Source organism: Hakea prostrata, chromosome 4 (assembly GCF_041222555.1).
Source record: "Hakea prostrata isolate BN-2017 chromosome 4, UWA_Hpros_2, whole genome shotgun sequence".
Taxonomy (NCBI): Eukaryota; Viridiplantae; Streptophyta; class Magnoliopsida; order Proteales; family Proteaceae; genus Hakea; species Hakea prostrata.
Window position 1 is genome coordinate 21105481 of NC_142603.1, and position 25592 is coordinate 21131072.

Sequence of the window (25592 nt, forward strand, 5' to 3'; positions counted from 1 at the left end):
TAGAGGGGGGGGGGTGATTAGGTTGTATCTAGTGGATTATCCCAAATTCTTGGTTTAATTGCAATTTCAAATTAAATTGAAAATTTAAATGAAATTTGATACTATCAAGCAATTCCAATACAAGAATTATAGTGGTTCGACTTTACAAGTCTACGTCTACTCATCTTTTGGCCTCAATAGAGTATTCCACTAATGAATCTCTTTCAATACAATGGGTAGAGAATCAAACCCTTACACTCTTTGTTTCGGGGCAAGAGTACCCTTTATAATCTTTGTTAATCAAATAGGGCAAGAGCACCCTTTGCAATCTTTGTTCACGGGCAAGAACACCCAATGCAAATCCTAATCAATCGAGACTAGGATTCAACAATCAATACAAGTATCTTACCAAAAAAAAACAATCAATACAAGTATAAGAGGTGATGGATATTACCTAACAAGGAGTGTGACACTTTACCCTTCGTGTGAGTGTGATGCAATGAATGAATGCTTCAATAAAGGCAATGCATCAATGAGAAGTCCTTATAGCTTTCAATAACTCCAAGCTTGACTTCAAGAAGTTTGCTTGATAACTTTGGAATGATCTTCAAAGTTGGGTGGAGTTGGTGAGCTAGTAATCAATGCAAGATCACTTGTGTAATTGCTTTTTCACTTGAGAAGGAGTAATAGCTTTGTTGGCAAGATTAAACCCCTCAAATGGGGGTGGTTGGACTTATAAAGAAGTCCCACAATTGCTTGGCCCCAACCTCCCAACGGATATAAAATTTCACTGAATTTTTACCCCAGACGGTCGTCTGTCTCAACGAACTAGTCGTTAAAAAGTAGCCATTTGAACTAAGTCAGGGCCAGACGATCAACCGTCTGCCCAAACATTCATCCGTCTGGCCTACTGTGAGTAAAACACAATAGCAGCAAACTAGACGGTCGACCGTCTAGTGCATGTTTGCTGAATCATATTGGGGCTTGGACTTGGCTTGGGTTTTTGGACTTTTTGGTGAACCCTAAGCATCATACACCTCACTAACATGTCCTAGGTTAGTCTAGTGACATGAGTTACATATTATACATGAATTTTCATATGCGTGTATGTGAGAGTGTCCTAAGCCCTAATTCAACCCAAGTCTTGATCTTTGACTTGATCTTGTGCAACGGTCTTTGACTTGATCTTGACTTTGGTTCTTAGCCCAAGATAGCTTGAGAGCTTGAGTATCCGGTAAGTCTTTGGTCCGGTTGCATTACATTGAGATCCGCTTAGTGATGAGCTGGGTAATTCAAAACTTAAGGAAATCATTAGTATTTTGTGTTTGTCATCATCAAAACATATTGGAGGCCGATGTGGCAAATGCTGACATGGCCTTTCCCAACACATCTTTTCCTTAGCTGATATTCCATCCATTAAAGCCTCTCTTCTCCAACTCACTTGTTTCACTCTTGGCTCTCTTATGGTGGTCTACTTGAGCCTTCTCCTCATCTCATTGGAGGCTCACCAACCACCATGCATCCCATGCTAGACAACATCTCCAAGAAACTTAAGCTTTAGGAGGGTAAGCTTCTATCATTTGTTGGTAAGGGAGTCCTTATCAAATTGGTCCTTCAATTTTCCTACCTCTACTAGAGAGGTATCTTCTCCATTCTAAAAGCCACCACTAGAGCCATGGAAACCCTCGTGTGTTCTTTTCTCTAGAAAAAGCCATGAGTCCTCCCGATTCCTCCATCCCATTAGCTGGTTAGCGGTTTACTAACCTAAATCTAAAGGAGGGCTTGAATTTGTCGTATTTCTGACTTTAATACCACTACTTTATTGAACCTCATCTGGAAAATAACCTCCAAGCATGATTCCATCTTGGTTAACTCGGTCTACTCCCACCTCATGAAATTGAATTCCATCTAGATGCCCCCCTCCAACCCTTCCTAGGTTTGGAGGAAACTTCTCTAGCTCTGATCCCATACCCTTCCAACAATCTCCACTCTCATTTCAAATGGCTCCATCGTCTCGCTCTACCTTGACCCTTGGCATCCTTCGGGAATTCTTTAGAACTACTTTGGCCTTTGCTTTTCCTAGAAGTTTCAACCTTGTTGACTATGACAACAGTCGTGACTATAAATAGACTCATGACTATGGCAAGACTTTGCTCTACTCTCTCGACACCGCTACTCTAATCAAAATAGTAAAGGCCCCTACTGAAGATTTAAAAGGTGAGCACTGAAATGAGAAAAGCTTGTAGACTCATGACGCAACAATGAAAACAGATGTGCTAATGTGTTGTAAGTGTTTTTGGAAGAAAAAACACTTACATAGGCGCTTGAAAAAACTTGCTCATGGAAGCCTTTTTAGCATCAACAAGCATTCCATAAAATTTGTTTCTTGAAACGTTGATTTTTTTTTCTTTTCTTTTTTTAAATTGGCACAAGTGAGCTTTTTATTTATAGGGGATGGAGATATTAGATAGGCCATTAGCAAGGGTCAAACCCACCACTTCTTCATTAAAAGGTGTTCATCCATTACACAAATGATACTCGATACTAATTTGGTTCCTACTTTGTATGAGATTTTATTCTGTAAATCAAAACTGGCTTAATAAGGACCCATTTGATAACCCATCTAGTGTTTCTAATTAAAAAAAATACCGAAAAGGTTTTCAAGTTGGAAACAAAAAGCGCTTATATAGGTGCTTGAAAAAATTTGTTTATGGAAGCATTTTCAAGAAGAGGTCAACACGGAGGGAGTAAACCTTGCTTGTAGGGGAGAGAGAGTAGGATAGAAAGCCCACATGAAGGTCGATCAACATGTTGACTTATTTACCATTTAGTTGATGAAAGAGAAGGGTACAACTTCTCTTCGTTTTACTTTTCTTGGTCTTTGAGTTCTTTATACATTTTCATACAAAAAAAAAGGTTCTTAATCATTTTTTTTTGTACAAAGGGGCTTTATTAAGCCGGGAGATGGGAATATTAATATGCCTTAGCAAGAGTCAAACCACGACCTCTTCACTAAAAGGTGTTGGTTTCACCACTAGAACAGCTTTGTGTTGGCTCTTAATCATTTTTACAACCCGTATTTTGTTGTAATTAGTTTCACATAAGATCTAGAAAAATAATCACATTATATATATATATATATTCCAAAAAATCATTTTATTAAATTAAGAATGGATGGAAAAAAAGAGGAAAAAAATCAATAAAAAATTACATTTGCGAAGCATGATCCTTGCCTTCTACCTCACACCCTTGAAATTCCAAAAGAAATCAAACTAAAAAACTAAAAGATTGGAAAAAACCCTTCCCTATTAGAAGTGCCAATGATCTAAATTTGATTGTTCCTCCCATTGTTTTCTCTCTCCAACAAAAGTCTATCAAATTTTGTCATTGCTTCAAATGCAATCTCCCTTTGTCTACTCTTTGAGCTCTCCCTTTCTTCCTCTAAACCCACAGACATTGAGCGAGGTTGCTTCTTTTCCCTCCGCCTACTAAGTTTCACTATTTTTTTCTCCACTAATTATTCCTATAATTCATACCAAAGCATCTTGGCCTCGCCGGAACATTCAATTGAACCATTGGATCAAACTGTGAATCATGAGACACTTTATCAATGGCCAACTCACCATCCACGTGGGCCCCCTTAATTGAATGCATGGTAGGCTCCAAGTTCTCCCCATCAATCGAGTTTTGAGAATCCTCCTCTTGTGTAAATTGCTTTATGGGGACCCCCTTTTTTTGGCAACGTGTTTACCACTATCATTTTCAAAATTTTAAACTCTAGTCCACTTCATCATCCATCTTTTCTCGTGAATTAGAGTCTGTTGGTGCAACCTAGAGGGGGGGGGGTGAATAAGTTGTAAGTAGTGAAATGGCCCAATTTTCGGTTTAATTGCAAATTCAAGATAAATTGAAAATTCAAATGAATTTAAACAATATCAAACAACCACAACACAAAAATTTATAGTGGTTCGACTTTACAAGTCTACGTCCACTCCTCTTTTGGCCTCAAGAGAGATTTCCACTGGTGATTCTCTTTCAATATGGTGGGTAGAGAATCAAACCCTTACAATCTTTGTTATAGGGCAATAATACCCTTTTACAATCTTTGTTCATGGGCAAGAGTACCAAAATCAAATCTCATCTACTTAGATTAGAATTGAACAAATATAAGAGAATGATGTTACCTAACAAGAGGTGTGACACTTTACCTCTTGTGTGAGTGTGATGCAATGTGAGTGTATGCTCAAATGGAAATGAATGCACCACTAATGCCTTCAATCACCTCAAGCTTGGCTTCCACAAGCTTGATTAACACTTTAGTATGTCTTCAAGGTTGAGTGAGGATGAGAGGCAAAACATAATTGATTTCTTGTAATTTAAGGGCTTGAGAGTATTTTGGGAGTAGTTGATCAATTGGCAAGGTCCAAAGCTCTCAAATAGGGTTGGTTATTCTTACATAGATAGCATTCAATTACTTGGCCCAACCTCCCAACGGACAGAAATTATAGAAATTTCAATCCAGATGGACGTTTGTTTGAATCAGACGGTGCTCCGTCTAAAAAATAGCCGTTGGGCTTAAGTCGAACCCAGACAGACATCCGTCTGGCTCATTGTAGCCAGACGGACATCTATGACCAAACGAAAGATCGTCTGGCTAAGACGGACATCCGTCTTTAGCACAAAGTGCACAGTAATGTGCATTCAGGGACTTGATTGGCTTTTTAGGGATTTCTAGCCAACCCTAAGCCTCATACACTCTCCTAACATGTCCTAGGTCAATCTAATGACATGATATGTGTATAATTGAGTGCAATTACATCTGAGTGAACTTGAAGTGACTTAAGTCTTAATTTGTTAAGTCTTCTTGCTTGAGCTTGAGTTGATGACCATTGATGTTCTTAAGTCTTCTTGTACTCAATTCTTCATGCTTATCTTGATTTAGACTTCATATCCATCTTGGCTTGGTCTTGCCTTGACTTGAGCTTAGGCATTTGGCATTGAGTTGGATTTGGTCCACTTGCTCTCATATCGAACTAGACAAGCACAATTCAATATAGCCATTAGTATTTTATGTTTGTTATCATTAAAACTAATGGAGGCTGATGTGGCAATGCTGATATGACATTTCCAACAATCTCCCCCTTTTGATGATGACAAACACATGAATAACAGAAATATGAATAGTCATTAATAACAATAAGTTATCATTCATATGCATGTTATCACATGTTTTCTATGAATAACCCAATGAATTACCTAAGTCTAATTCACACATTCTCTCCCCCTTTTGTCATCAAAAAACGATATAAAGGATATGCTTCCCCTTAAATAACTCTCCCCCTAAATTAATGTATAAAACAACATTCTCTCTCTCACATATGCACTCTCCTAAATTAATGCATAAAACAACATTCTCTCTCTCACATATGCACTCTCCCCCTACATGAATGCATAAACAACATACTCTCCCTTACATATGCACTCCCCCTAAAATTATGCATAAAAGAAATGACAACTAACTCTTCCTTAATAGCCTTTTTCAGGTTTCCTTAATTATTTTAAATAAGACTCCAGATACTCCAATTAAGTCGTCCCTTTCCATGCCATTTGTTTCATTTAAGCCCCTATCACCATTATTAATGAAATTAAGACTATAAGAAGAATTTACCTCAAGGTCTTCTTGTTCTTCCTTGGACTTTGCCATTAGAGCCAAATTGATTCTTCCTTCACTGGTCTCCTCCTTTGCTTCTCATCATCACGAGTGATGTAGGATGTTTCAGCCATACAGGCTTTCTTCTTTTCTTCATTCGGACATTCAGATTTGATGTGACCTGGTTTCCTACACTTACAACAAGTGACATTTTTGTTAGAGACACAAGTTCTTTCTTTATAAAGATTTTTACCTTTGTTTCCTTTGAGGATTCTCCTTTGTGAGGATGCTTTTCTCCTTTCTTTTTGAGAAGTCACTTGAAATCTTTGGTGATTGAGTTTATTTCATTCTCAATGTCCGAGTCCTCCCATTCACTCTCACTTTCTTCTTTCACTTTGATGACACTTTTTAAGGATATGGACGCCTTCTTTTGATCTTGTTGCACGCTTGGTTTGACCTTGTTGTCCTCTTCAAGCTCAGTTCATGAGTAAGCAAAGACCCCATAAGCTTATTAAGGGTGGTTTTAGATAAAAATTTTCACTTCTTGAATTGCAGTCCTTTTGGGTCTCCATAAGGGTGGAAGGGCTCTTAAAATTCTTCTTGTCACATCCGCATTTGCAAAGTTCTTAGCAAGGCTATGCAACTTGTTAACAATGTTAGTGAATCTAGTAAATAAGGAAGTAATATTCTCATCATCTAACATTTTAAATTCTTCATATTGAAGCAAATAAACATCTAAGTTCATATTTTTATGTGGTCGGTCATTTCATACGTGACAAATTGACAACCAATTTATCAAAGATTTCCTTAGCATTTTTGCAAATCCCACATCTATTGTAGATTCTTTCACTTAAAATACATTGGAAAAACATTTTTGTTTTGTGGTTTAATTGAATTTTGACCTTGTTGGTTGAAGTCGACTCGGCTTTGGGTTTGGGTATTCTATTGACATGTTCATCTACTTTAAGAATTTCGTTTGGTCCACATGTGATGATGTTTTAAAAATCGAGGTTATGTGCAGAAACGAAATCTTCAAACCTATTTTTCCAATAGGCAAAACCTTCTCCATCAAAGTATAGAGGTTTAGATGGGTTAAGTCCTTCAGTTCTTGAGGGGACTTGGTCAAAAGGAAAGGCCATGATCTTTTATTTCTTTAGAGATTGATTTCAACCTCAAATTGAGCTCTTGCTTTGATAGCAATTGTTGGTGCAACCTAGAGGGGAGTGAATAGGTTGCCACTAGTGAAATTGCCCTATTTTTCGGTTTAATTGTAAATTCAAGATAAATTAAAAATTCAAATGAATTTAGACAATAACAAGCTGTTGTATTATTTTTAATATAATAAAATATGTTTCATTTTATTGGATTTGTAAGTTCGGAAAGTGTCCTTAATTTATTTTAGGAAAGTGTATTATTATATAGTCCCACATTGGAAACCGAGGTGTCGGAATCCAGGTTAATTAATAGGTACCACCTATTAACTTTAATTTATAATAATGAGACACGCCAGTGTGTGTGCAGTGTATGAGTGTGTGGGCTGTGGTCGTTTGTGGCGCACTTAGCACTTAGCACTTAGCACTTAGCACTTAGCACGCTTTGAGCAAGATCAGATTTGAACCGTGTGCTTTGATCAACGGTAGATCTAGGGCGATGGAAGTAGATCCATAAATATAGTTTTGATGGTTCAATATGGACCGTTAGATCGTGCGGCCAAACGATCCGACGGCTCATATCTGAACGTTAGCATTCGTATCCCTACAGAGAGGTGCACCCATACGAACAGAGTCATGAACTGTTCAATAGAGGCACCTCAATGCCTATAAATCCTTCTAGCTTCACAACAGCAAAAAAGAGAGAAAATCCCGAAGTCTTCTCTGTTCTTGAGTTTTGCGAGTGCTTAGCAAAACTTGAGAGATTCAACTCGAAGTTGGGCATCTTTGTATCCTGGGAGACGGTTCACAGTACCTCATAGCACCTTGATGTGAAGGCGAATTACGTCTTAAGGAAAGCGACGCTGTAACGCGCCTAGAAGTTCCAGCTCAAATACTATGATTCTCATTCCGTTTCTTTTACACAAACAACAACAACACAATAATTTATAGTGGTTTGACTTTACAAGTCCACGTCCACTCCTCTCTTGGCCTCGAGAGATTTCTACTAGTGATTCTCTTTTATTACGGTAGGTAAAGAATCAAACCCTAACAATCTTTGTTACGGGGTAAGAGTACCCTTTTACAATCTTTGTTCACGGGCAAGAGCACCATCTACAATTTTTGTTTACGGACAAGAGCACCCTCTACAATCTTTGTTCACAGGCAAGAGTACCCTCTACAATCTTTGTTCACAGACAAGAGTACTCAAAATGAATTCTAATCTACCTAGACTAAAATTAAACAAATACAAGAGAATGGTGTTACCTAACAAGAGGTGTGACACTTTACCTCTTGTGTGAGTGTGATGTAATGAGAGTATATGCTTAAATGGAAATGAATGCACCACCAACACCTTCAATCACCTCAAGCTTGCTTAACATCTTGGTATGTTCTTCAAGGTTGAGTGAGGATGAGAGGCAATAATAAGTCAATTTTAACAAATTTAAAATCCCCACTGGGAGACTCACCCACCATAGCCAGGTGTGCGACCCGCGTCGAACACCGGATTAGTCAGGGCAAAGGCTTGGAAACTGGGGTTGACAAACCAAAAAAAAAACACACAAATTTGAGAGCTTGAGAGTTGTTGGAAAGTAAATGATCAATTAACAAGGTTCTTGCTCTCAAATGGGGTGAATTAGACTTATATAGCTGGCCTTTGAGTGCCTTAGCCCAACTCACAACGAATAGAAAACGGTCAGATTTTAGCCCAGACGGACTGTCGCCCGACTCAAACGAACGTCCATTTGAGGGTTGCTTAGTTGGTAAGACCAATATTTCATACCTTATAAGGTCAAGAGTTTGAATTCCTTGGGACTAGAGGCAAAGTTCCGTCCTACCTTAAATTATATGTAAAAAGCTACCCTTAGGATGTAATTAAAGTATACATAAACCAACAACATTGATAACTATAAACTCTGGATGATAGCATGAAATCTAATGAATTTTCACATTTAGGAAGTGTAGAGGGACAACCACAGTCTAGTTTGGTAAAAGGGAAGGATAAGGTGAGCGACAATGATATTCGAAGTAACTCCCATAAATAATAAACTACGCTGTTAAGCCCTTACATGCCCCTCTTAAATTTCGAGATTGAAGACACTTTGAAAGACCCAAAATAACCTTAGAAAAAGAGGTGAGACATTATATGCATGACTTACGCCTTGTAATTAGTATGAAGTTGATGGGGGGCAAAGATCTATGTTATCCACCCTATCCATTTGAGATTAGTAGCTGTTGATATTGTTGTGGATGATACATAGATTCCATTTGAATGCCTTAAATACATTCACGTGGGTGAAATTTCATACACTCGATATTTTATACTCCAAAAAGTCTTTCTTCTTACCATTACTTCGTTTGGCTTAGTAATGAATGCTTAAATGCACAGGACTGTCAGTCCTACAATTAGATGCTTGCCATGTGGTCCAATTTTAAATCCCAACCACTCGTTATTTTAAATACTTACGTGCAAAAGAGATGCAACAGATGATCGAGATTTAAACCTTAGAACTCTTGACTTACACCCCTAGTTTTATTTTTTTGCTGTCTAAGGTTCATCCGGGCCAACTTGTGCGCACCTCTATTACATCCTCAGAGGGAGCTTTGTCGTTCGCAAGGGTTAAACCCATGACCTCTCCATTGAGAAGTATGGATCTTACCACTTTACCAACGTTGCATTGACTGAAGCCCTAGTTTTAAATAAGCAAGAAAAAGAACTTCAACCTCGGAAAAAGTAAAGTTATTACTAACCCATGCTACAATACCTAGTATCATGTACCACTAAACCAACGGCATTAACTTAAAACTTTGAAAACAAAAGTTACAGATTCTTTTTACCCTTTTGTATTTCAATTCAGCCCATCTAATTGATGATTATATAGGATTGACTTGCACAGATCCAATAAGTTGGTGAGCCAGCCAGGCATCAGACAGCTTAACTGTGCTATACACAGCCTGGTTGTGCATCCGAATGTTAGCGGCGCAGCCTAACCATCATATGTTCATAGGCCAGTGGCTGGTCACATTGGAGAGGATCCAGATCCAAAGATGAATAAATTTGACAATCACTCAAAAGTGAGAAACATTATCAAACAAGGCATTGCATTATTAAATCACTCAGCCACCAGCATAGGGGCTCAATTGATTATAATCAGAAGGTATTACAAAGAAAGAACTATACAAGCAAACATTATTAGCAATACAGGTACAGTGGGTACACCCAAGGGAGATCCATGCCATAAACCAATCTAAGAAAACGAGTTTAGAGAAAAAGAAGTTCCCTTGTAAACAAGGCATCTAAAAAAGTGACCTATACTTGTAATATGGATAAAATACATATATTACGGTAACAACTAGCTTTGACATTTAAGAAGATATACATGTGACCCAAACTGACTGAGGACTTCGCTTTACCATCATCCACACAAGGCCTGTCTACTAGGTTAAAGAAGAGAAAAATGGACTTACAATAGTTTTATGCTACTACCCTCAGTAGTCAACTTCTTTGCTTCAGTCTTCATCTTGGAGAACATTTCATGACATTTACCCCTTGCAGAGAGAGATTGTTTCAGAGAAACATTGAACAACAACAAAGATTTGGATCACATTTAAGGCACATTTATGTGTTACATCTAGAATTACTTCAGAAATCTCACATGCATGAATGGGAGTAGAAAACCAACCTGGACATTTCTTGTCTTTAAGCGTCAGAAGTTCATCTTGAATACGTATGAGCCTGTGAGGCAAGAAACTAATGTCTCAGTCTTATTTGTATTACTTGAAAACAAAATGTCTATGACTACCTTTGTTGCACTTCTGTCATTTCTTTTAGTAACTCCTTTTCCCTATCACAAGCTGCCTCAGGCTGCAACAACCAAAAGCAAAAGTGTAGAAATCTTCACCCTCCAGAAAGGAACATAAATGAGAATGACATCATAATATTGTGGCGCTACCTTTCATCAAAACTTAGGCTAGATGTTTAGAGACATTAAGCAAAGAAATTTTTGCCAATAGACTCTACTAGTGTAAGGATTTCTTAAAGAACATCAAAGGAACCATTTCTATTTTCATTATCCTCAAGAAACATGACCCAATGAATTCGAATAAGTTCAACACCAATGAGAGTGAAAAGGAAACTCTACTGATGTGAACCGGATCCAGGACCACCCAAAGAACGCACAGGGAGGTTACCAATACCCTGCGGCCCTACCAGCAGCCCAAAAAATTTCAGCCAGTATAGGGTATTTTGGGTCCCCTAGCAAGACCCAATCTGAACTAGTTTGATTCAGAGTCTTGTTAGGAGTCTCAAGTCTATCTTTACTTGTTATTTGAGTTAGTCATAGTTAAGTTACGAAAGAGTCCGAGTCTAGTTAGGGGTCCTAACTAGAGAAGGATTCCTTTCATTGGATCTACTTCTATTTTTTGAATTTGAGCCATTGTTTGTCAAGTTATTGAAGACTCCTAGTCAGGTTGGGATTCCTAAGTACAAAGGGAATCCCCTAGTTGCAGCCTACTTATTGCAATGATTTCATATCTAGTTTTATTTTTCAATTTGGATCATTCTAGAGTAAGATATGGAAGAGTCCTTAGTCCAAGTAGGAGTCCTAAATTGATTTAAGTTCTAAAGTTGAGTCCCACTGTGAATTCCTTTTAAAGGCTATGAATAAGCCTCTTGAGTCTTATTTTAAGAAATAAGAAAAAGATTTGAAGGGGCAATTGCTGGTGTCATGGGTTAACCTAAAGGGAAACTTGCAGCAGCTTAGAGTGAAAGAATTTTTACAGAATTTTATGAAGTTTGAAAGCCTCAAGTAACCTTCCCCCTCTCCCCAACCCTGAGGCAGGCCCTAATCCCCTCCCTTAGCCCTGAAACCCTAGCCCCCTCCCTTCCCCAGCCCTAGAATAACATCCCCATCTCTTTCCCTTTTCTTTTTCTTCTTCATCTTCCTCTTAACTTGGGGCAGATTCTGGAATTTCCAGAATTCCTAAAAAAAGGAAGAAAAAAAAGAAAAAAGAAAAAAAGAATTGAAGTGACACCCTTAGATTCCCCTAACCCCTTGACCAATACCCACCCCCTGTAGGATCTAGACTCCCCTCCTCAAACCCTACCTTCAACTCCTAAGTTACAGCTCTTCCATTATCTCAAAGTCCCTAGCATAACCTAATCTTCATCTACTTTAGAAGCCCTTAAACCCTAATTCTTCAACTTCCTAATTCTCTTCAACCATCCATCCAAACCCTAAGCTTTCTAGAATTAACTTCCCTCAACCCTATGGCTATGAGACACTCGACCCTTACCCTAATCTAATTCAACCCCAGAAATCCTAGAATCTTAAGAAACACTAGTTTTCAAACCCTAAAACTTGAAATTCAATTCTGAAATTAAAATTCCAGCAAGGTTTCAGACTTGACTCTCTTAACCCTGGCTTTTAAACCCTACCGAGCCTATCCCTACCCTCCCTACCCTAGAACCCCCCCGTGCAGCCTAATTTCCCTTACCATAGGGTAATACAAACCCTAGGTTGCTTCTGATTCACTTGAGAGAGGATCCTGAGGGTGGACCTAGACCTAGGGCTTGCATCAACCAACTAAACCCTAGATCTTGATTCACATCATCTATCTTCCATGAGAATTTTGTGAACTTCTTAAGAAGTCTGCAAAGTTGTACGGTATTAATAAATATCATGTATGTGAAAAAGCAAGAGTCATCCGTTAGCATTATGCAGAAGCTGGGCTATAAAGGTTAACTCCACCTATTATTTCCTTTCACCACATGTAAAGAAGTTTGTTTCGGAGACACTGTCTCTTTATTGGTGAATACATAACCACTATTACAAATGGATTTATTATTGTTTTGTCTTGGTGGTACAATTATGTGTATGGTTGTCTCTACCCTACAATCACCTATAAAATAGTAGGTTAAAAAATTCCTAAAGTCAAGGCACCACCATTCTAGTTTAAACCCAGTCATATGCATTTGGTAATTGCAATAATTACAACAACAGGCTTTCACTAACATACACAAGCACTACTGACTGAGATGATAAGAAAGGTCCCAATCTTATGTGTTTGGTCATAAGAATGACAAAGTGTCATGGAAGAGATGTCTTAGGTTAGACATTTGGTACTTAGTTTATAGCATGGTTCAAGATCTCGATCTTAATCTCAAGGTCCATCTTGCCAACTCAAAAGGGTGAGTTGGCTAGAGATCTTAAGGAGATCTCACCGAATTGGTAGAATTTTTTCCACCAACTAGAGGCTCAAAAAGTATTAAGGGTCAATTAGGGCAGAAACTTGCTGTCCAGCCTATTTCAGTGCCCTTTTGGACAAACTGGTAACCTCAGATTTATGAAAAAGATATTGTAAATGTGAGTTCCACTTCGGACCCTAATTTGGTTACCCCTAAGCTGAAGTGAAACATCAAAATAGCCTATTGTACACATCATATACTCATATGTTGTTCAAAGTAAAAAATTCAAGCAAGTTTATTACATTAAACATGTTCATTGTTCAAAATAAAATGTTCAAATGATAATCCAATCACTGAAGTCACAACTTGAGAGACAAGACTCAAGAACCCATGTGCTAAGCACACCATCTCAACTTGCACATCACCTGTGTTGCTAAGTGGAAAAAGCAACTCGCAAGATCTATGTGAGATCTCATAAATCCTCCTACCATGGTTTATAGACCCAAATGCATAATTTTTGTAAGCCAATTACTAAAGTTACAACTTGAGAGCCAAGACTCGAGAACCCATGTGCTGAGCACACCATCTCAATTTGCACATCACCTCGTCTTGCTAAGTGGAAAAGCAACTTGCAAGATCTATGTGAGATCTCATGAGTCCTCCTACCATGATTTATCGACCAAATGCATCATTTTTGCAACACTGCACTGTGTCCCTGTCCAACCCTTACTCCAAAGAAAATTGAACATATATCAACTCGTAAGCATTTCCTTCATTGCAAAGTAGATGAACAAGCAAAGTTCTCAAAATATGACCTAAACCACAACATGAGGAACTATAGAGACTTAGATACCCTAGGAAACACAAACATCACATACCAAGGAGTTCTCTGTTAGGGTAGTAATTGTTAGCATATGACCTCCATCACAATTAACTGAAGAAATAGAAATGAATCAAGTAAGATAACAGGAAAAAAATATTAAAAAGAATAAAAATTTGAGAGAAATGTCTTTCTGGAACCTGTGGAACCACCAAAAGGTACTTGCTTCTGTACACTTAAAAGAGCCTCCTGTAAAGGGTAAAAGAACAAAAAAAGCCTCCTATATAAATTTAGATTGCAAAAAGATGTAATAAAATGAGTCGATCTCATACCCTTTGAAGAATGTTTGACTGCAAAGCAGATTCCAACTGCTGGTGAAGTGAACATCCAGGAGGATTCAATGACCTAGCAGCAGATGATGGTTTTGGAGAAGATACAGGAAGTTGGGAAATCACCTACATAATCACTAAGTTTACATAAGTTGGGTATTAAACATTACTAATGTTGCAACTTCTAAACTAATTTAATTAAATTGATTCATTAAGTTAAATAAATTAGGGCTGTAATCTTCCAACAATGTACTTTCCATTTTGAGAACTATGGGCGCTTTAGACATATTGGGGAAAAAAGGGGTAACTCCTTCGCTAAAACTGTAGAAAGTCATGTTTCTGCTGACCTACTCAAGAACAACTTCGTATAGAAAAATATGGAGTAGAAATTTCTAGTGGAAACATCAAACTATCTTCTCCTACAACATCATTTACAGGGCGGATGGTCAAACACATCTTTTGAAGTCATAAATTACGTAACTAGTTTAACTACAATATATATGTGTTTTTCCACCTTTTTCTGAATTACGAATCATCTATGATGCATTGACAAAGAAGATTTATACTTAGCTAAGGAATGAAACCATAGAAAGACTCAAAGATAGATTCAAGTTGATACAGGAATGGACTGGACTTCCCAATTCTTTTTAAGAGAGGGGAGGGCGGTGGGGGGAAGATGAGCATGTCGCATATAAACGGGCACCATTAGGGGAATAATGGGTCCCACCAATGCCATTGTAAGGCCCATATCCCTCTACAGAGCAAACCAAAAAAAGAAAGAAAGGGCAAACCCAAGCAGCCTATTGATTGGGTGGAACTTTAGATTACATATCCACTATTTTACTACCATTGTTAAGAATTGACATTTTTACTGCAAGGTACATTGGCGGAATCTGTGCATAATAGGGTAGAATGTCCCTATCGTGGCTTGGTCATGTGCACTAGATATCTTCCAAATCTTCTTGTTTACTTTCAAAATTAGGACAGGCTGTTGTTGCCTGGTTAGAGTAGTCTACAAGTTATAGTTTCTCTGTTTACCTTGTAATTATTTTGACATTATATATTGATTACATGAAGATTGCTTAACTCTATCAGTTTTAATCTTTCTTCCTTCTGTTTTCCTTTTCATGTCATTGGTTATTGATCCTGATACTGTCACATGGTATCACAGCTTTTCTAATCAATAATCTTATTCCATCAATCTCTATTTTGATAGTTAACTAAAAGACCTCGTACTTTGGTTGCAACAACCTATGTTGCTAATCTACAAGTTTTTACCCTGCTTAATGATTATATTAACACCAATTAAGGGACTCTTCCACCATCATTTGGGCTTTGCTATGTATTTTGAGATTTGGAGATCAGTTTTTTTTTTATATCGAATGGTTGCGGATCAGGATTTGGATTGTTTCCTATAAGTGATTGAGGCTGATAATAACTCCTATTCCTGCTGACTGATGGTCACAGATTTTTTAGGTCTAGTTTTAATTCCCATACCTATTATTATTTGCATATCTTCTGTTATATCCATCTACTCAAGCCTTACTTTTGGGATATCATTTTCTATCCTGTATACTTCTTCAACTTCACTAAGCTCCTTCTGACCTACCAGTCTTTGGTCTTCTAAAAGCACTCAAACAAAAGCTTGAATGCTCTGTTTTTTTTGCTACCTGTTAGTGCTTCTCTTCCTAACAGTTTCAATTGCTTCCTATTACATTGCTGATCTGTTAGATGTTGAAACTCTGATTTCAGATGTTTGATCCTAAGTCCTTGTCTAAGAATCTTGAGATACAAATTACAGCCATTAGACACAATGGAGTTTCAAACTATTTAGTATGAGCCCAAATTGTGCAGCCAAAAATACTCATGCAAAATATGAAGATGAAATATGTCACATGTGATCCCTCCATTTCTTTATTCTATGGACCCCATGGAACAACTTTGTATGTAAGTGAACACATGAGAATCCACTATCAAAAGCTAGTTTGGAACAGTGTTGAACCACCATTGGAGCCAATGTCATGTTCCACTCTACTATGAAGGGTTTCTAGGATGGACTTGGACAAAAGTTTCTCTCAAGACAAAATTAAACAAAGGAACAAATCATTGAATGAATATTTCAATGTTTATAAAAGGCATCCTAAGAACTCTAGATACATCAACCTCCTATCTACTAACCTGGACTAGTCAAAACTACAGAGACCGAGTTCCATCTAGCTAATTTTTGCCTCAGCTCAGTTCTAACTACCAGTTTGTTAAAAGTCAACTTCTTAGTGTGGTGAAGGTTCTCATAGTCCAGTTACTCCTTCCAAAGTTGACTTCTGGTTCTCTAAAGGATAGTATGTCACTTATTGCTGGTTGAGGATGAGCAACTAGGGAGAAGCCATGGCCAAAGGCAAGGATGTGTTGTGGTAGAGGTGGCCAATAGTTTTCTTGCTGGTGTAACTACTGTCTCACGCTGAGTCACACAATTGAGCAGCGCTCATCTAACACAGCCCAATACCATCTTGTAACAAAATAGGGGCATAGGGAGAAGAAAGCCTGTCACACGCTAGGGTACATCATCCAATCTAGTCAATTAATTTGAGGTTTTATTGAAAAGACAATCAAATTAAGGCAAGTTGAAAGAAGTAGGTAAGAAGAGTGGAACATAAGTTGCCTACCAGTTTATAGCAGTGCCCATGACAACTTGGTCACACGCTATTGGGTTACTTTAATTGACTACTATGACTAGGCGGGGGGGGGGGGGGATTATTACAAACGTATAAATATTTATCAACAATAATATAACTAACTGTTCTTCCTAAACTAGACATAAACATAGGCAAATACAACTCTACTTGTTTGTTCCCCACAATCTTTTAGGTCCAAAGTGGCCCATTAAAAAGAAAACATAGAGAATCAAAGGCCCAAACCTACATCACCTACAGTTAGCCCTAGCATTAATATTTATACCACCATCCCATTTTCTATATAATACTACAGTATCTCCATTGTACCCCTCTCCATTGTACCCCTAATATTTGACAAGAGATTAGATTTTTTACCATAGCCTACAAGGTTTACTCTGTACCTAGGTTTTTGAAGTCCAATCTGAGTCATGATAGAATTTCATTTAGATCTATGGTCCGCTTCGCAAAATTCTCATATCAACTTCCCCACTGAACTCTGATTGTTTTCAAAGTTTTGTATTTGGGGAAAAAGTAGGTACTAGCCAGTCACAAGGCTCCCTTTTGAAGCAAACCTCTTGAGGGTTCAATCCTCTCTAGCCTTACCCGTGTCACCAGAAAGGCAGTTTCCAAGACTTGAACCTGCACCTAAGCATTCAGAAAGTGACACATGGCAAGCACACTGCATGACTCCAGAGTTCCATGTTTAGAGATATAGAAAATTAAGTTCCCCTATCTGATGATTTTTCAGTTGAGTTATGGAGCTACCGTCTTCGCAGAAAAAGAATCAGAAAAACAGGAAGAAGTAGTTCACACCTGAGGTTGTAATGGTGTTGCTCTCGGCCCTAGGGGGTGGGTTTGTATTTGTTTTAATGTTGTTTCATGGCCTTTGAGGCCTAGGGCTGGTTTTGTTGGGGCCTGGTGGCCTTGTTGGGCTTGGCCCTTTGTTTCCTGGCTGTTCTCTCCCCCTCCCCTTCTTTCCTTTTGATAATGAATTCTTTATTCATCCAAAAAGAAAAGTTCCCCAATTTCTCAAACTACAAGCTGATTTGCACCCGTTCACTTTAAAATCATCCTAGTTTTTTATTAATAGGTAAACTTGTTATGTTAGAGGAGGAAAAAAAGAATATTGCAATCCCCTGCAAGTGGTGAAGGATTTGAAACAATGCATTCTTTCCCTCCTAAGCATCCTGCACAGGAATAAACACCCGACTACAATCTGCAAAAAACATGTGACTCCACATCCTTATCAAATAGGTCATCTAGCTCTTTAGGAAACTCCACAGGAGGAAAGATTGGGAAAAGGGGAGGGGGGGAGAGAGAGAGATACATGAGGTCTATGTAATACACACACTAAAAGTGCAAGGGTAGTTGGACGTTTCATTGTTGAATATAGATTCCAAAGTGGCAACTAATTGAGGTTTTTGGTAAAAGAGGATGATAAACTCCGCTGGTGCTTGTGGATTTAATGGCACAAGAAGAGGGATACCTTTTGCTGCTCACCAGCTCTTATCTCTTTTTGAAGGAGGCCAAAAAATAAAGATAAAGACATGAAAAAGTCAAAAAATTTTTTTCTTTCGGTTTTAATTATTCTAATTTTTTCTTGATTCATGATCATAAGTAAAATGATTAATTGATTAAATAGTTATCTTATTGAGATTTGATCATAAGCTAATATGTAGCTCAAGGGTTTTGACTTTAATTTAATTTATAAATGGAGAATTACTAGATTTATTTAAAGCCTTTATTTAGTTTTAACTTAAAATTTGACTTAAAAAGGGATGTACACAATTACACATTTATAAGAGAATGAATATAGGAGTCATATGAGATATCAAAAAGTAGCAAGGAAGTCAATTGAGGTTCTTTCACTAGAGAGAATCTAGGATAAGAGTCATAAACAAAATAGAAGCTGAATAGGAGAGAAGTTAAGAGGGAAAAGACTTAAGGAAGAATTAAGAATATAAAGGGAAAATATTATAAAGAGAGGATAAGAAGAGCAAAGTGTGAGGGAAATCATTCCCTTGATCCAAATTTGTGAGAAGAAGAAGAAAAAGAGAAAGGAGAATAAGAAGAATAATATTTGAGATATGTCTTTTCCTTTTATGTTTAAGATCAAAGTATCGCATTCGTTGAGTTTAGAATTAATTGACCAAACAAGGGGGTGATGTTAGGCTTTGATTTCCTATAGGGTGTGGACTGATTCAATTGTTTCATGGGAGAACAACTGTATCTCTTAAGCCGCACATAATTATGACTTGAAACTTTATAGAGTTATGACTTATGGATGAATCTCTCCAACAAATCTGGGATTGACATAATCTCACTTGATAGGGTAACAAAATGCAGCAAGTTGGACTGGAATGGTAATCTCAATAATCTAAACCCTGATTTTGGAGAAATCATAACTGGGGGTTTTAAACATGATTCTAGCATGAAAATTTCAAAATATGGTCTACTATGTCACTAAATTTTAGAGAATCTTAAAATTGAAAATCTTAGTGAGCCGAAGCTCTGGAACACTAGCTTTAGATTTTAAAGCTAATTATGTTGACTCTTGAATTGGATTAGGCTTTGGGAAACAAACTTCAGAATTTGAATTAGCTGAGAACCTAGTGGCTTCTACTATGCCAAGTAAGTAAACCTACTATACTCATACGGACTATATAGTAGATACTATGATTGATGTGGCTCGAAACAATACATGATTGAGCCTCAATGACTTATGGTGAGAATGTTCCAATAGATTGGATGAAATGCTTTATGCTCGAAAGCAGTAACTTGTGGACTTATAGTGTGATGATACACAAATACACAATCTGAAATAAGAGTTTGATTGCTATACATGAGTTCCAAGATTGTGGAAGTATTGTATTTCACTCCCGTGAGCTGAATTGCATTATGTAGCATTGCACGCCAAAACTTGGAACTGATTCGATTCCAGTGAGTTGACTGGACTAGATGGTAGTTGGATTGAATAAGCTTATGAGATCCATCACATGATGATATGAGATCTGAAATGTGGATACATTCCATTGAATATAATGTTGGAATCTGAATGAGATGATTTATGTATCTCTCTTATGACCTTGGACCATTGTACAAAATTCGATCAAAACATGCAAAATTTCAACCTCGAAACGAAACTTTGGGTGACTGAAAAAAATCCCAAGTTCCGACCAAAACTGTCGAAATTTCGTCGAAACCTAGTTCAACCCAGCTGGACCAATTGGTTAATGAGAAAAAAAAATTCCCAAATTTCGTGAAAACTTGGGAAATTTCGTGGAAACATGGAATTTTGTGGAAACCTGGGACTTTTTCTTGCAAGTTTCGTAGTTCTCCCATATTTTTAATTTATTTGTTTCTTTCATGTTTCCCCAAATACCACAACAAATACCCCCTCCATCAGAACTTCCCTATCTAAATTGTGTATTCCCTCAAACTGGTTATCTTAGGCATGTTGATGACCAGTCTTATAAAGCTACAATTGTTGATTACCTTGACAACCATAGGCACAAAATGTCAAGGGATGTCAATGTTCGTTGGTTGGAGGAGAGGATGTTATGAACACAGTACTACTCAGCTCACGGGATGGATCCACTGAAGCACTCCTCTTGGCACTGAGTTTTACTTTCCTTTTGTTGTCAGTTACTTTGTATTTGATGTTTTGAACTTAGAAGTTATATATTGAATGTTATGTACTTAAGTAGTTAAGTTTATAGTGTACTTCTCGGACAACCCTACATTGATGTTATGTACATTGAATGACATATCTACATTGATTTGTTTTAGCAAAATGCATAAGGCATGTATTCTTTATACTCTAATTAGCTTAAATGTAGAGTCCCGCCGTAAAATACTCCCTAAAACCTGTCAAAACTTGCACAAAAAAGTCCTAAGTTTCCTCGAAATTTTCCAGTATCCCACCTAGGTTTCCCATTTTCACCTAGTTGAAACTTGAGTTTCCGTCAAATTTTTTTCTATGCCTTGGACATACTTACATGATGAGGAATGTGAAATGGTTATGTCTAAGGGCTATATTGAAGCCATGTGCTGGTGGTTGATTAAACAATCTTGAGGACAGAATGTCAGGATTATAGCCTAGAGTTGGAATGGACACTAAGGAGTAAATGTCAGTGAAAATTTTACAAGGATGTTTGGTCATTGAGGATGATATCTTGATGATGCCAATTGATAATTAATCATAAAAGAATTTAATTATATAACTGCACATGATAGAATGCACTCGGCTAGGTTGCATTACTCTGTACTACCATCCCTTACTAGTAGCGGTTTAAGTACTTGAATAGCTCTATAAACAGATGTTGTTCCATGGATGATTTTCAGAGCATTTGCTGGTGTACAAGGAGGAATAGATGATCGATGTGTTATATCTGGGACAATACCCTACCTGTGATCGAGTGGGTGACTGATGTGTGATTTTGGGGACCACATTTATAGGTTCTGGCCAATGCTCGAGGATGAATATCGGGGTTATGTTGGAACCAGCGGGGCTATACTATTTGGGGTGTGGTAGTAATCACCCAAACTTCATGTCATTGCATCACATTCATAGTAGTCAAGGCGACAAGGCGAGGTGAGGCAATAGAGGGCAAAGAAAAACAAGGCGACAAGGTGAAACCAGGTCCCCAAGGTATTACATTATATTGCACATTATATGTTGCATCTAGCTTCAGGCTAAGTTAGAGGGGGGTGACAAACATGGTATCATTATGTACTTATGTATTAATTGTCATGCATCTTTGGCAGTATGCTTTGATGATTTACTTTATCATCACTAGTTTAAATTGCTTGTTATATATGTCCTCTTGTACATTCAGATTCAACTATATATTAATAATCAAGGGTGCAAAGCCATAAACCATTTTAAGCAACCCCTTTTTAGTTCAAATGTGCTTTTGCTTAAATTAGGGGTTCCATGAAGCTTCGGGCTGTGATTTGGCTTAAATCCTACTAAAATGTAGCAGAATACCAAATTTCAACAAAATTTTAGTGTTTCAATTTTTTCAATAGACCAAAACACCAAAGTGAAATGAGTTCTAGAACCTTGCAACCTAGATTCCACCAGTTTTCACTTTAAAAAAACTAAAAACCATAACTCTAAATTGTTGAAATTTCAAATCCAACAACATTTCACTATTCGAGAAACGATAAGCCTTCGCTGATGGACTCCCGACGGTCACTTGACATTACCTTACCATTAAATCCAATGTCTTACCACACAAAAGTCAATCGTCAACCTGACAAATCAGTGGAGATCATTGAAACTAGGATCAATACAACAATGAAGACAAAATATTATAATTATAACTTTTCTTTTACTTTTATATGAAAGAAGAACATGGAAGGAGAGGCGACCGAAAGATAGTAGGGGAATGGGCTATCTCAGCCGTAGGGTCTCTCAACCATAGCTATCTCAGCTATGGAACATGGATTACTCCATAAGCAATGACTATATGACCTACAATTTCAGTTTTCAAGAAGTCTTCTTCTATTTCAATTAAAAAGTTGTTTATAACTTGGTTAAGCTTTACATGAATAAAAACTTTTAACCTAGTAACTAGTGGCAATACAATCTTATAGAAAATTGAAACTAACTATACTTACAAACTATTAGGCTTTATAATTCAGCCACAAACATGAATAACTAAAGTAACTACTAAGATAGAAACAAAACTAAGCTTTTATATCTCCAAGAATAAAATTTCCATGTAATCTAATCTTAGGCCCCAGAAATCCTCTAAAGATTATTTCCACTTAAAGCAAGTAGGGGGCTGTTACACTGTTTATGTGAACAATAACATGAGCAATGTTTTGGCCTTTTTTCTGGCCCTTCTAAATTACCAACTAGATTGATTGGGCTGACTTGAGTCAGTGTGGTCCAATGCTGGTCCATTTGGTTCTAATTAACTAGTGTCCTTCTGTCTAGCCTTTGATTCTAAATCATCTGATTAATGAAAACCCTAGATTTGACCTAAACGAACTTATCAGTTCATAGTAGATACAGGTTATACCACCAGAGAATTAACAGTACTGTCACCAGAGAACTTAACATATACAAGTCAATCAACCAGATTCTTTTTCTTTTTTTGAGTGGGGGGTTGGCAACCTTGGAGTCAGTCAGCCATCATAAAGAAAATGCAATAAGAAATGATCTTCAAACTAATAACTACTAGTAATTCGGGTATAGAATACCTAGTAGTCTTCTCCTAAAAGCACTAACACGAAAACAAGTACACTACTTACCCAATGCTATTTATCCACCCCCCCAGCAACAAAAAAAAAAAGAGAGAGAGAAAAGAAAGAAAAGAAAAAAAAAAGACACTAACCTGGATGCTGTGACTTTTTTGTAGCATAGGGGATGGAGTCACCTGATGAACTAGTAACCATTAAAACATAGTCCAAATTTCAGAAAATATAGGGATAAGTACCATGTCAGAAATTAGTCAACTCACCTTTTCTAAGTCCAAATTTTCAGATGTCACCTTGAAACGTCCCCTTTGTTGCACTACTGGTGCCCTTGTTTTTTCATCAGAGTCATCACCCATTCCTATGATAAGAAACTCTGTTAAGGGATACAATCTGGGAGTACCTTTTCTAATAACTGGCAACCCATGTGTGGTAAGATCACAAAGATACCAAAAGCTGGAAAATAATTTCATCATGACAATCAGTTGTAAGGGAATAATGACCCGTTACATACCTGATGCTTTGGATGCTATAGAAAGAGTATCAGATAGTGCGTCACCCACTACATGCTGACCTGTTGTTCCATCAGAATTGACCATATTCTGATGATGCCTTTGCTGCTTCTGACTGAGGAATGAAAAAAAAAAAAGAAATGGGACTTTGATGAAAGAAATGTGTAGTGCTAAATGCATGGGGGTATAAAACAATAGTAGAATCAGCAACAAATCAACAATGGCAAGCATGAGATAGTAGACATGCATTACAAAAAAGCGAAAGGAATTTAAAATATAAGGCATCTCATTCAACATACACAGTGCTGCCAAGTTCTTCGGATGCATAGACTTATCACTGCCAAATATTACATAAAGGAAAAAGACACTAATGCACAGAACATAAGAAAATTTGGCCATTAAAATAAAAAAAAAAAAATGAAAGAAAAAAGAAAACTGAATGACTCCTAGTTAACTGTTGGTCTGTTACATAATAAAATAGCAACAAGTGGACAACTGAAGAAAAATAGTTGTCAGTCTTTCATGATTGCAAAAGTTTCCTAAAGGACCAAGTCATAAGTTAAGGTTGTTTACATCACTTGACATGGCTAATTGAAATGAAATGGCTATTGTGCAACCACATTGTAGAATCTTAGTGAAACAGGTAGTTTTTTGCAATAAGTCTAGAGTTGAAGAACAATAAGAAAACTCTAATTGTAATAACATATGAATGAGATTAAAATTAACAAATAAATTATTTTATTTATTTATTTATTTAGCAGGTCAGGCACTTGATTACAGAGACGGAAAACAAATGTTGATGGAAATTCGTGGAGGGACAAAACAAGGTAGAGTACATGCAGTAGTTGGGAAATGTGATGTTATGAAAGTTTGGATTATGAAGATGGAGATGCCATGAGGTTATGGAACATGGTTGGCTCAGAAGCCTAAGGTTGAAGGAATAATAAAAAACAATATAACATGGTATTCCATGATGGGTCGTGGGAGGTGGTTTCTTAATTTAGGGAATTGAAATGCAAAAGTTGATCACAAAGCAAGAGAAAGAAAATCATGGAATTACATCTGAAGTGGCAGTTAGCACTGTCATGTCTTACTCTTGAAGAAGATCTACTTGGATTTAGATTCCAATAAGTAATTGGTATCTGAAACTAGATTAAACATCCAAACCATCTGCAAGTTTGTATCCATATTTATGCCTGATCATTAGTTGGACACTTGGATACTCGACCCAGGTAACCAATTACGGAAGAAAAAATGAGAATTTCTACTTCCTCAATATAACTATATATACTAATCTTGTTTAGAGTTGATAAATAAGCACATGTATATACATTTACCTTCAAGAAAATTTGCATAAACTAATCTTACAATGGGACCATCTGCAATCCAACTATGCCCATGGCCACACTTGGAAGGGATCTTGGTTAAGTTTTAGCATGTCAAAAGCCCCAGTTTTAAGTCAAAATGAACAATTATAACAGAAGTAAGTCAAGTAACTATGCTTTAGTCTCACAATTGCTAGTTCTCTCTCTAATTTCGTACATTATTTACAAAAAAAAACCTTCTTGGTTCACACAGCATAGTCTTCCAAAACAATTTTAGACAAAAAAAAAGAAAAGAAAGGGGGAGTCACCTGAAATATTGATAGTATGAAATAGATTTCTGCTATAACCAACATCCTAAACCTAAAACTATAATAATAATATTTCATAAGCATGTATCACAGGCATGTCCTGAAGCAACCCTTTACCATAATAAGATACTAACATACTTCTAGGTTTCTAGCATGTCAACTATAAAAAACTATTACCTAGAAGATGTGTATTTGCCTGTGTGGTCGCCATCCGCTAAAAAAGCTAGAAATGAGATGTTGCAACCCAGGGTCTAGGGTTGGATATCCAAGACCCTCTTTAATAAGAACCAGCACTGGTTAGGGTTTCTAGGTGTTTAGGTTAGGGTTTTTCTAGGTTCTAACACTGCCCAGGTATGCTGAATTTGAAGTCCCAGATCTGAATTTATATAGGAGTTAAAATTCAGACTTGAAAAATCAAATCCTAGATCAGGTAATACTAGGATTAAGGTTTT

General features: G+C 37.2%; 1 protein-coding gene across 1 annotated transcript in view; it reads right to left on the reverse strand.

The window, feature by feature from the left end:
- Nucleotides 1–9981: 9981 nt before the first annotated feature.
- Nucleotides 9982–25592, reverse strand: part of LOC149018458 (uncharacterized) — a 29261-nt gene continuing 13650 nt past the window's right edge. Inside the window, exons 3-11 of the mRNA XM_089152700.1 lie at nucleotides 23510–23622; nucleotides 23262–23356; nucleotides 23136–23177; nucleotides 14120–14242; nucleotides 13988–14036; nucleotides 13846–13901; nucleotides 10584–10645; nucleotides 10464–10516; nucleotides 9982–10329 (exon numbers count right to left, since the gene is read on the reverse strand). Coding sequence (XP_089008826.1) covers nucleotides 10298–10329; nucleotides 10464–10516; nucleotides 10584–10645; nucleotides 13846–13901; nucleotides 13988–14036; nucleotides 14120–14242; nucleotides 23136–23177; nucleotides 23262–23356; nucleotides 23510–23622 — 625 coding nt within the window. The 3' untranslated portion in view covers nucleotides 9982–10297. The remainder of the gene's footprint in view (nucleotides 10330–10463; nucleotides 10517–10583; nucleotides 10646–13845; nucleotides 13902–13987; nucleotides 14037–14119; nucleotides 14243–23135; nucleotides 23178–23261; nucleotides 23357–23509; nucleotides 23623–25592) is intronic.